The sequence below is a fragment of the Cryptotermes secundus genome, unplaced genomic scaffold (assembly GCF_002891405.2).
Source record: "Cryptotermes secundus unplaced genomic scaffold, Csec_1.0 scaffold1525, whole genome shotgun sequence".
NCBI lineage: Eukaryota > Metazoa > Arthropoda > Insecta > Blattodea > Kalotermitidae > Cryptotermes > Cryptotermes secundus.
In genome coordinates, this window is record NW_019724771.1 from 128,227 (window position 1) to 141,640 (window position 13,414).

Sequence of the window (13,414 nt, forward strand, 5' to 3'; positions counted from 1 at the left end):
AGGTGCTAGAGTAACATGATTGAATAGCGGCCTCCGTAGTCTAGAGGTAACGTTCCCACCTCATGACTCGTAGTACGCGGGTTCAAATACCCGGCGGAGGTCGTCGAATTTTTAAGGGCGGAAAAATTCAGGGAACAAGTCCTCCGGGAGGGACTTTAAGCCGTGGGTCCCGTGTCGTAGCTTTACGGCACGTAAAAGAACCTCATATCTCCAAAGGAGGTCACTGAGCCAAATTGCGGACGTTTCCCGCCCAACAGTAGTCTCTAATACCTCTGGTAGATGGGGGAAGCATTATAGATACCTCTCAGCTAGTAGAGCCGGTCTCGCTGGCAGGGTGGGACTGATGGTAAGCACCAGTACCGGTAGGATACAGAGACTGGTAGAAATCATAGAGGGAAGCACAATGGACCAATACAGGTCTAAGTGCATGGGGAAACCCACCCTCTCCAAATAACTAACTAACTAACTAACTAACTAACTAACTAACATGACTGAATTGGTAAAGATTGCGGAAGGAAGTGGTCGCAGCCTAACTTCAGGTTCCAGTCTAGAATTCGCCTCGAAGAGCTGAGGGATACCACAAAATCCTCAGAAGGGAAAGTAGATATCTCGGTGGAGAATCGAACCAGTAACCTCCTGAGCAAAAGTACAAAAGCTTTACCGCTTGAAGCAAACTTGCTTGCTACGATGACTCTGATGACTCTGATGATGATGATGGCGTAGTGTTTGTAAATTGCAGCTTTCCTTTTCTTTGCTCCACGTTGCGGTCTCCGCGTGACGTGCGCCTAATTCTGAGCTGATATTCCCTGGAATTTCTGGGAGCGTCCATTAGCATCCTAATTTTGAATAATGGCTTTTTAACAAAGGAGGCAGGGTTCATTTCGACAGCAGACAAATTAATCCGCAGCAGCTCGCTTTCCCAGTTAGGACATCTATTTTTTCATTGCTGGTGAGCATATTTCTCTTTAGAATTAGCCAGAGTAAGAATTTTTAAATATTATCAACGTGAATTCCGAAATCAAAAGGTTATTCACTTCGAACATTCATTCATTCATTCATTCATTCATTCATTCATCAATGGCTCTACAGCCCTTTGTTGGGCCCTGGCCTTTATTTCAGCTTCGTAATCGTTTTTATACAGACGGTAGGACTCCTTGTACGAGTGATCAGCCGTCGCAACGCCGCTACCTACACACAGGACAATACAAACACAGAATAAATGCACATACAGACATCCATGCTTTGAGTGGGATTCGAACCCATGATCCCTGCGTTTGACCGAGCGAAGAAGAGAGTTCAAGCATTAGAATGCGCGGTCACCGTGATCGACTGCAGTTCTCAGATACCGAAAGAAATTCGGGGCACAATGGGACAGAGGCCCATGCTCTAATTAGTTTCGTTGTTGGTGCAGAACTTGCTTGAAGTGTAATGAGCTCTGGCTCTTCCCACTCTCACTCTAGAATTACGTTCTCACGGTAGAACGTCATTTCCTGCACTATGTTGTATGCAAATTCTACTGCCCTCTGGAGACTAGCGGTCATCTTCATCGATGTTTACAAATCCTGACACAACATCGAAACTGTCAAGTCGCCCCGGTCGATACTTCAATATGGGACAACACAAACACGACAAGCAGTGACCCACAAAAACACATATAAAAAGAACTTCGAATAAGTCTTCGGTAATTTTTTTATACCACGATAAAAATACCAGCTGAGGAAAAAAGACAACAGCGAAGAAAGACTTCACGGGAAGAATTCTTAATCCATCTAATCACTCAACAAAGTTTACACAGCAGAATGTTTCTTGAGAAACTAACGATCAGTCAGTTACGGAACCAAAAGGTTTGTTATCGTCTCCAGAAGCGGTCCTGCTGGTCCCTGTCCTGGGTCAGACGACCACAATCCACGTCATCACACCCAATTTCTGTAAGATATTTTTCAGAGTTTTCCAGAAACAGAAAATATGAAGCTGAGTAAACTGGGGGGATAGGTAGAACAGATGTTTGGGAAGCCTGTGAAAGTTAGCAAGAGAACAAGGTCGCGCCATAGCTCAAGCGGTTAGTCGCTAGCTTCCCACCACGGCGGCCTGGGTTCGATCCCAGGTCTGGTCAAGTGGGATTTGTGGTGGACAAAGTGGTGCTGGACAAAGTGGTGCTGGAGCAGGTTTTCTCCGAGTATTTCGGTTTCCCCTGCCAATCTTCATTCCACCAAATTCTCCATCATCATAATCACCCTGGGCAGATACCGTGCCGAGTGGACCCAGCTGGACTCCACCCTCCACTAAGCGAATAGCAAGAGAACACTGTACAGTTACGGTGAGATAAATGCAACAGTACTCACTATCTGCGATCTGGCGCCTCGTGGCTCTGGGTGAGAAGATACGGTAAGGAGAGCACCGACTGACAGCAGAAGTCTGGGACATCTGAAACAATAGAAATCACGCGACTAATCCAACTACAGCACACTAATTACGTCCCTCTTATTCCGAAACAAACTGACTGATTTACCAATTTCCTTCATGTGCAGGGTAGTTCATATAGTTGAACAAGCTCTGAATTATTTCTGAACGAACCGGTGGGTAAACTACAAGTCGCAGGCCGAAGAGGGTCACGGAATTGTAATAAGAACATTATCTTCGGACAATGTTTGCGGTATAAAACCAAGTACATTACGATTCTACAAATTCTGCGTCGTGACATATTCCAAGATACGATCCCTGCATTCGCCTTGAGTGTCTGAGGAAAACCATCAAAATATTGCCACATGTATTAGTGATTACTTAGTTAGTTAGTTATTGGAGAGGGTGGGTTTCTCCATGCACTTAGACCAGTATTGGTCCATTGTGCTTCCCTCTATGATATTCTACCAGTCTCTATATCCTACCGGTACTGGTGCTTACCATCAGTTCCGCCCAGCCAGCGAGACTGGCTCTACTAGCTGAGAGGTATCTATAATGCTTCCCCCCATCTACCAGAGGTATTAGAGACTGCTGTTGGGCGGGAAACGTCCGTAATTTGGCTCAGTGACCTCCTTTGGAGATATGAGGTTCTTTTACGTGCCGTAAAGCTACGACACGGGACCCACGGCTTAAAGTCCCTCCCGGAGGACTTGTTCCCTGAATTTTTCCGCCCTTAAAAATTCGACGACCTCCGCCGGGTATTTGAACCTGCGTACTACGAGTCATGATGTGGGAACGTTACCTCTAGACTACGGAGGCCGCTTGTATTAGTGATTACAGACGGGGTTTGAATTGGAGAATAGATTTACTGACCACTTTCAGTTCGCAACTAAAAATAACTGTAACACTACTTCTAATTTCCACACTAAGTCTTCTCAGTCTACTTCCACTAGTCTTTACTTCGGAACAGCTCCCCACAATGACTATTCCTCTGCAATGTTTCCACTACACGTTTCCTGGCAAAGGATTTATAACAGTCTCACTCTCACTTGAAATCACATGTGGAGTCTTCTATTCACAGCCCAATTCCTTTCTTTCTATTATTCTGCAACTGGCAATTCCGAAGACTCAACTCAATTCAATTCCTCTGCTCCCAAGCTCATATCCTGGCAGGCTGGCGTCACTCAACTACTCAACTAGTGGTCTCTACCGACGAACACTTCCTCATAGCAACTTTGCACGGACCCCCCGGAAAACGTTCCCTGTTGTTAAGGAAGAGTGTTTACGGATTCTTTGTCTAGCAATGGACGCCATATTCTTGCGCGTTGGCTCGCGCGGGAATGTTTCCCGAGTAGTTGGCTAGCGATGGGTATACATGTCACAATATAAATCAGGGTAGCCAATTGCCCCGACAATATTCGAACCCAGCACCCCAGGAACCGAAGTCACTAGAGTTACCGCTCGGTTTTCCGGCTCTCTCTTCAATAATTTTTAATAAGTACAGAAGCGACTTATTAAAGCTGAAAACATATTTTCTGTAAACGTGCGTTTTTCCAAGAGACGGCAATATTTCAGATTAGTCAATGTAAACTTTGGGTTTGGGCAGGGATACACGGGGACGGAGCCGTATATTCTACTTCTCCGATTCATCTTCTTGGTCCTGTGAAGGACCGCTGTAGAGGGCGCAATTTCCGAAGTGACGATGGCAGTGTCATGTCTAAGCGCTCGAGAACGCGCCTCAAACAATTACAAGAGGTGGAACCTACCCGCAGCGAAGAGACAAGTGTCTCGAAGTGGCTGAAGGCAAAGCTGATGAGAGACTGAAGCGACGGTACGCCTATTGCAATGGGCTTCATTAGATTCTCTCGTCAGGGTATTCGATTCACTCTGGATCATGTACTAACCCACGTTAGCTTTTAAAATTCGTTATTGCAGTTCAAATGGAGAAAAAAAGGGAGTACGATGAGACAGTACATCAGCAATTCATACACTTCAAGAAAGCCTATGATTCAGTTAGGGGGGAAGTATTGTACAATATTCTGATAGAGTTTGGGATTCCCATGAAACTAGTTAGGTTGATTAAAATGTGTTTAAACGAAACGTATAGTAAAGTCCGTGTAGGTAAACATTTGTCTGATAAATTTCCTATCCAGAATGGTCTAAAACAAGGAGATGCTTTATCGCCACTTCTTTTCAACTTTGCTTTAGAATATGCCATTAGGAAGGTCTAGGGAAACCAGGTGGGACTGAAATTAAACGGGACACATCAGCTGTTGGTCTACGCCGATGATGTGAATCTACTGGGTGATAATGTAGATACCATAAAGAAAACACACAAACTTTAACTGATGCCAGTAAGGAGGTTGGTCTAGAAGTAAACACAGAAAAAAACTAAGTATATGTTACACTCTCATCACCAAAATCAAGATATAAAGATAGGAAACAGATGTTCTGAAAATGTGGCACAGTTCAGATATTTGGGAACGATAACAGATCGAAACCTGATTCAGGAGGAAATTAAGAGGAGACTGAACTCGGGTAATGCTTGCTACCATTCAGTCTAGAGCCTTTTGTCTTCACGTCTGCTGTCCAAAAACATAAAAATTAGAATATACAAATCCATAATTTTGCCTGTGGTTCTGTATGGGTGTGAAACTTTGTCTCTGACATTAAGGGAGGAACACAGACTGAGCGTGTTTGAGAACAGGGTGTTGAGGAGAATTTTTGGGCCGAAGAGAGATGAAGTGACAGGAGGTTAGAGAAAACTGTATAATGAGGAGCTTCATAACATGTACTCTTCTCCAAGTATAATTAGAATGATCAAGTCAAGCAGAATTAGGTGGATAGGGCATGTAGCAGGAATGGGGGAGACAAGGGATGCGTATAGGATATTGATGGGAAAGCCACAAGGAAAGAGACCACTGGGAGGACCAAGGCGTACGTGGGTGGACAATATTAAAATGGATCTTAGAGAGATAGGATGGGATGGTATTGATTGGATTGATCTGGCTCAGGATAGGGACCAGTGAAGGGCTCTTGTGAACACGGTAATGAACCTTCGGGTTCCATAAAATGCTGGGAAATTCTTGAGTAGCTGCAGAATTGACGGCTCCTCTAGAAGGGCTCAGCTCCATGAGTAAGTAAGTAAGTATTGCAGTTTAAGTGTCAATCCTTCCGACGTATATTATTTACTTTCTTAAAATAAACGTTGCGCTATTGGGCCATGCGATGAGGTAAATTTTTTCAATTTACTGAATCCTTCCAGCCGCATTATTGCCCGGAGGTCGACTCAGCCTCTAACAAAAATGAGTACCAGGAATATTCCCGGGAGTAAAGGACGGCCGGCGCGTCACACTGACAATCTCACCGTCATCTGTGAGCCGACTGTCTAGAAAATGTGGGAGCCTCAACATCTTACGACCCTATGGGATTCCACGACCTGTTACAAGGATACCTTTACTACTGGGTTCATGCTGTAACTACGGAATACAATTACTCGTTACGGATTTTTCTAATGCACTTACACATACGATCATCAAGAAATCAGATGCACACAGTCACAGGAGCAAGACACAACACAGAGCACAATACACACAAGAATGTAGGAAGAGTGCTCCCACAGAGGAGGATTGGCGTGACTCGCGTATTTGAGATACGACGTATGGATGACGAATCCTGAAAGGTTTTAGTATTTAGAATTTGTTGTTATACATGACGAATACACATTTTAGTCATTTTATGATGGAGACGTCATGGCATGCAGTGCAACAGTTTGACGTGGATAGAGACACACCTGAAGATGGCACATTAGTGCTGAAACATGTAGTGTAAAAGTGAAGAAAAAGGTGAAATTGTGTGCACTGTAAGACGGGTAGCATAAATATACATCATGGACAAGAATTCAGACGGGTGGTAATAACGACAGATATTCCAAAATATGGAGCCAACATAGAGACGAACATTGGCGCGAGATGAAGCTATATCAAACTGGGCATATATGATATGATGAATAGCTTGAAACAGTGACACGTACTAATGAACTCATAATTATTAGAATCATGTTCAATCAAGTGAAAACTGATTGTGAATTCTTCAGTGTCACAGAGCTAGTGACTCAGGCCTTGAATATTACTAATTTTTCCCCCTTGGCACTACAGCCCCAGTGGGCCTAGGCCTATCTCCATGAACTTTCCCGTTCACTTCGGTTTTTCTAGATCTTACACATTCGGTAGGACTCCTTGAGCAGGTGATCAGCTTGAATATTACTCATACCAATACATTTTTAGTGTAAAGTTTTAAATTCATGTGAAGAATAAAACAACACGGTCGAACAGGGCAGTGATATTATCAACAAAGACCTCGTTTTACGTCACCTTGAATCGAAAATATTGCTCGAGACGTCAGACCCACGAACAGCACGTCATATGTCTCGTATGACATGCGATCTTCTGTAGGGCGGCTGGGAGCAATTAAAATGGTATGGTTCAGGGCGGTCCTGACAAGTAAAGCTTTCGACCGCCAAGCGAATTGAGCTAACATTTCTGAGTATCCACGTTTCCTCCATTAATTCAAATACAGTGACACATTAAAGCAAGCCGTACTGATGCGTCCTCTTCTTTCTCCTCTCCCGCCTGTGGGACATTCTTTTGAAAGAAATTAGCACTGGATATCTCTCCCGTGGGCAGAGACCTGTATCTTGGTTCTGGGCTGGATTAAAATGTGTAAGACTTGTATCTGGGGACAAATATAAAGTCATGAACCCGCCATTCTGCTTTCAGGTTTGAGAAGCAGCAAAGTCAGAGAAACAAGGCGTGTAGTAACTTAAATGTAGTTAAGAATTTAGGTTTTTACGGCGGTAATTATGAAGAATGCCGTCTTCTGGGATGTGGCACCGTGTAGATATTTTAACCGACGTTTCGGAAGAACGTGTCGCCTCCATCTTCAGGGTAGAAAACTCCGCGAGCGAGGAACCAGCAGTNTCTGCAGCCACCTGCTTACGCTGATTCCGCGCTCGCGGAGTTTTCTACCCTGAAGATGGAGGCGACACGTTCCTCCGATACGTCGGTTTACACAAGATATACACGGTGCCACATGCAAGAAAACGGCATTCTTCTTCAATTTAGCTACACTCACAGAAATACAATTTATAAGAAATTTATAAAATATACATCAATTCAATGAACATTAATAACAAATTATTATTATGCCACTGTCCCCTCAGCTTCTTAATCAATGCAAGTTTCCTTCTGCTGGCTAGTTTCCATAAGACACTCACCTACGTCGAGGCCGTTATCGGAACCGTGGTATATGTTGGAGGATCCGTGACGTGGTCCATTGCTCGAAACTGCCCTTTTGCGGGGTCCGGAGGGTCCCTGCAACAGTGCATACAGCTGCTATAGTAACATCATAGACAAGACCGAGAATTACGAATACAGAGAGCATTAAAACGTAACCAGTAACTGCTAAGGGACAAAACGACCAGACGTCAACATCAATATGCAGTGATTAGCATCTGTGATTCGGTGTACAAACGGGCATCATGACTTAAAGATACATCCTTCATTTCCTGTACGCCAAGAGTTCTAAAATTCTGTGATTCCGCGAACACCTGAAGTAGCAAGGTAAAGGTAAAGCTATCCCTGTAACAGGCCGTGGAGGCCCATAGGGTGTGAGACATCGAGGCTCCCACATCTTCTAGACAATCGGCTCAAAGACGGAGGTGAAGTTGTCAACCTTACTTTTATTATGCTACTTCTCATGCAACGCAATGTAATCCGTGTCAAAATGAAACTGTATACAAGAAGTAACAAGAAAAGCTATCCATCAGCAACGAGACATGAGAAGTACTGCCTTCTTGGATGGCCCTTTCTAGTCTGGTGGAAGTTTGCCGACGTTGCGGAGAGAAGTAGACTAGTGCGCCAAACAGGCAGAGTACTTGCTTCCTCAGCTTACTACTATTCATTGGACCATGGAATGGACGCGGTACGTTCCTCAGAAATGTCGGTAGACTTCTATAGTCCATTCGCGGAGACGAGAGAGTCCTCGTAAACAAATGCACGCGGTATCTCCTTCGCTCTATGAATGAAATCATGCATCGATCACGAGATGCGTGTCCCGTTACAGGGGCGTCCAAAGTTCACTCTTCAGTCTGAATGCAGGCTAACGTGCGTCCGAATGCAGCGAGTACACTGAAGTAACTGCGCGCTTTGGCCACTCCTTGCTGTCAGCTGTGGCGACTCGGGGCTTGGCTTTGTTTACGCTGTCTCGTCTCCGTGAATGGACTATAGCTGACAGCACGACGTCACATCCGGAAAGACAGCATTCTTCACAGCTAGCGCCAGGAGAAACTAAACACCAGAGCCATGGAACACAACTAAGCACGTCGTAAGACAACACTCGAGTCTTCTTTCAGTAAAGCCGATAATCGTTCCGCTGATCAATAAATCCTTCGTCTTTGTCGGGATAGCTCAGTCGCTATAGCGGAGGACTACAGGCTGGAATGCCCGGCTTCGATTCCCGGCAATGCTAGATTTTCCTCTTCTCCATAGCGTCCGCACTGGCTCCTGTGGCCCACCCAGCCTCCTATCCAATGAGTACTGGGGGCCCTTATCGCGGGGGTAAAGCGGCGGGGGCGTGAAGTTGACTACTCACCTCCATCCAGTGCCGAGGTAAAGAAAGGCGGAGCTATATCTCCACTCTCCCCCGCTTTGACAAGAGTCCGCCAACGGACCTTGTCCTCAGTAAATTTAATCCAGCCTATACAAACATATCCTATTCGTTTAAGATTTATTTGAAGTATTCTCCCATCTCGGTCAAGGCCTCACAAATGGTCTCTTTCCTACAGGTTCTCCGACTAATATTCTGTATTCGTTTGTAATCGCCTACGCGAATACATTATCCGCCAATTGAATCATTGGTGATCTGATCGCCATGGCAATACCTGGGGAAGGGTACGCAATGTTAAGTCAGAGCTCGCACAAAACCAGTTATTTATTAACGAAAATATTTAATAGCCTCTAATACACAAAACTCGGTCACGACAGCCGAGCGATCTAAGGCATGTACTGTCCTCGCTCGCTCCGAAGCTGGGATCGTGGGTTCGAATCCCACACAAGGCATGGAAGTTTAGTGTGTGTATACGTTTATTCTGTGTTTGTGTTGTCCTGTGTTTAGGTAGAGGCCTTGCGACGAGCTGATCACCCGTCCAAGGAGTCCTACCGTCTGCAAAAATGGTCATGAAACCGAGAAACCAGCCCTACGCTCCAAAGCGGGAATAAGAGGAGAAAAATTATGTAAAAAGTATATAATCTCTGGAAAAATGCGCATTAAGAGTTTACATAATTGCTCACCTGTGAAATCAATTATAACATTTGTCATGTCAGCAACCGTGCTGCGATGCAATGTCTTAATTTGCAGCCATCGTCGGTAAATGGGGTTGCTGTTTAAACAGAAGCGTCTGCATGTGTAAACAGCCCTACACTGTGATAGCGTATCGGAGCAGATAACAGAGAGACCGTTCCGTCTGGCACCAGTTAATATGATCCATGTTTAGTCATTTAAGCACTAATGACCACTTTAGTCATCTCCTGTTACACAATCTACTATAAGAGGCCATTTCTGTACTGAAAACCTTGCTCATTCTATAAAACGGGTGAGTACTGCTTCATAAATAGGATCTAACCTGCAGCTAAAGTACACACACATTTGTGTGTGTGTGGGGGGGGGGGGGAAATGACAGTATGTGCGAAAGAACCTCGTTAGTCAACAAGTTTCTGGCNGGGCCCGGATTTTGATGACATGTCATCTTTTTTTCCTTGTATCCTATGCGATGGTCTTAAATATATAAATCTGGGATATGAGCTGCTTGTTACAGAAATGTAAATTTTATAGGTAATTTTTTGTCATTCTTTGACATTTTTAGGTTTAAGGTAGTTTTTTCATTTTGGGGGGTAATTTTTTGGGCTTTTAAGGGTATTTCTTGTCATTTTTGGCCATTTTAGGGAATTTTTCTTCATATGTTTTCTGAAATGTGAAAAATATGGAAGCGAAGTGTTCTTTCTTTCCTCCTTTAGGTAATTTTTCTGGATTTTTTCGGTCATTTTTTAAATATTTTCAGGTCATCAAAATCCGGGCCCTGGTCATCACAATATTTTGTCGAGCATAGATCAAGCGACTAATTATTTATTTCTGAACAGACTTTTTTTCTCATTTAAATAACACCATTATTTCAAATTGCTTAATAAATGGTATGTACTTCCCTGAGTACAAAACTGAGAACAAACAATAAGTTCAGGGAAGAACTAAACGCCTACTTTCCTTTTATGCGACGAGGACCGCACAGAAAACGGAAAAGCTGGGGTGAATGGTGACAGACAGGTATACAAACACACGAGAGAGAAAGGTGATCTTATACGCTTCTTAACAAAAACTACGGGACGAGGGGAGATACGCAGACATACAGCAAGGTGATCTCATAAGCCTATTTTTATTTATTTTTTTCAAATTAAGGAAATTGAGCTGAATTTCTTACAACTTTCTGAGTCTCTATTTTTGTGATCAACACACTCAAATTAGTTAATAACAACATAGTTCTTACATATAAATGAATAAATTCATCGTTTATTGTTCTGTATAATCGGGCAAAGATACGAGTAACAAGAACTGTACATACGGTTTCTATCAGCTCCGATAAGATGAAGTTTACTGGACGGACGTTATCACTACTGCTGATTCGTTTCCAGAGATTAGTTCCGCGGCAGCAGGCATGTGTCTGGCGCAACCCAGCACTGCCGTACACGGAGGCCCGACTCACTTCCAACTTAAGCACACTACTTCGTTGCCCTTGTTGCATCCAGCGCCTTGTCACTATTACGATCATCGAAGGTTCAGTTCGAGAAACCACTTATATTCAGGCAATGGGATTTATGGGGAACGTTCATTACGTGCCAGCTTATTCAGTTCCGTTACTCAGCATCAGAATAACTGGCAGGAAAATCAAGGACTCATAATTCCAACTGCTGTTTCTTTCATATAATTAAACGTTCTAACATCGATGAGGATAATATTAAAATGGATAAACAGGATGAGGTGGTAAGGACTTGAATCTCTGGCTCAAGATGGGGACCAACCAGTGTTGGGTTCATGAGAACATGGTAATCAAACTTCGGGTTCCATAAAATATTGGGTAAATTCTTGAGTAGCTGTTCATGTGGCGGCTTCGCAAGAAGAGCTCTGGTCCACGAAGTTAAATTAGTTAGTTAATACAGGTATAAAAAAAGGGATTCCTTTAGTACGGTGATTTTATGTAAATTGTCGTTACATGCTACTTCTGTGAAATATGCAGATGACCTTGTGTTAATAGCTAAGGAAGAAACTGTGCTACAGGGCATGATAGATAGACTAATCGAAATTGGAAGGTGCTATGGCATGGAAATGAATGTGGAGAAAACAAAAGTAATGAAAATTTCGAGACAACCAACCCCAGTCACAATAAAGATAGACCAAAAACAACTGGAGAATGTGAAATGTTTTAAATATTTGGGTAGCTTGTTAACAGATGATGGAAGGTGTACTAGTGAAATTAAATCCAGGATTGCCATGGCAAAAGCTGCATTTAGCAAGAAGAAGAATCTTTTTACCAGCAAATTGGACTTAAATTTGAGGAAGAAACTAGTGAAATGCTACATTTGGAGCATAGCTCTGTATGGGGCTGAAACATGGACACTTAGGGCAGTAGATCAGAAACATCTGGAAAGTTTTGAAATGTGGTGTTGGAGAAGGATGGAGAAGATCAGTTGGACCGATTATGTGAGAAATGAAGAAGTGTTAATTAGAGTCAGTGATCAGAGGAATATCCTACACGAAATAAGAAAACGGAAGGCTAATTGGATTGGTCATGTTTTACGCAGAAACTGCCTTCTAAAAGAAGTTACTGAAGGAAAGATAGAGGGGCGGATAGAAGTGACCATAAGACGAGGAAGAAGATGTAAGAAGATGCTGGATGACCTTGGGGACAGAAGAGGATATTTTCATTTGAAGGAGAAAGCTCTAGATCGCATTAAGTGGAGGAACTGTTTTGGAATAGACTGTGGACCTGTCGTCTTGACAGATTACTGATGAATGAATGCTAGTTCAATGCAGTATCTACCTGATGACAACATACTGGTACGGAGACATGTCGATGGTCACACAATAATTGTCTGTATAATATTCCGTTGTATAGACAGACGAAATGAAATACTATACTAAAAAAAAACATATTCGCCTGGTACGTTGTAGGTCACCAGGGGGCACGCGGTAGCATAGTTGGTTGAGGCACTATGCTACAAGCCGGAAGGTCGAGGGTTCGAGCCCCGATGAGGTGGATTTTGCAATTTGCCTAATCGTTCCAGCCGCACTATAGCCCTGGGGTCGATTCAGCCTCTAGCAGAAATGAGTATCAGGAATCTTCCCTAGGTGCAACCTTAATGCCATGTGTGGCGTCTGGCAGCCTTCACGTCTCACAACCCTATGGGCCTTCGTGGCCTGTTACAGGGATAGCTTTACCTTTTTTTTCCTTTACGATGTAGGACACCAAAGTATTTATATAACATATAATACAATGAAGGCCAATCACAGTGTCCGCGTGGTCTAAGGCATGAACCGTCTTCGCCCGCTCGAACACTGGAGTCCTGGGTACGAATCCCACTCAAGGCACGGATGTTTCTGTGCGTTTATGCTGTGTTTGTGTTTTCCTGTGTGTAGGTAGCGGCCTTCCGACTGGCTGATCCCCCGTCCAAGGAGTCCTGCCGAGTGTGTATAGATTAAGAAACTGAAAAAGCGGCTGAGGTCCACACGGGTTGTAGAGCCATAGATAATATAAATAGTACAGAAGGATATTTACATTAGGGTAAAGCGACTGGGGGCCGGTCACGGTAGCCGAGCGGTCTAAGACATGTACTGTCTTCGCTCGCTTGGAAACCGGGATCATGGGTTCGAATCCCACTCAGGGCATGAATGTTTAGTTTGTGTGTGT

The 13,414-nt window shown here is 43.7% G+C and overlaps 1 protein-coding gene across 1 annotated transcript in view; it reads right to left on the reverse strand.

Moving 5' to 3' along the window:
- The window catches only part of LOC111863047, a gene marked incomplete at its 3' end in the record, with an annotated part of 400,943 nt that overhangs the window by 85,371 nt on the left and 302,158 nt on the right, over positions 1–13,414 (reverse strand). The window contains exons 5-6 of the mRNA XM_023848997.2: positions 7,676–7,772; positions 2,343–2,424 (exon numbers count right to left, since the gene is read on the reverse strand). Coding sequence (XP_023704765.1) covers positions 2,343–2,424; positions 7,676–7,772 — 179 coding nt within the window. The remainder of the gene's footprint in view (positions 1–2,342; positions 2,425–7,675; positions 7,773–13,414) is intronic.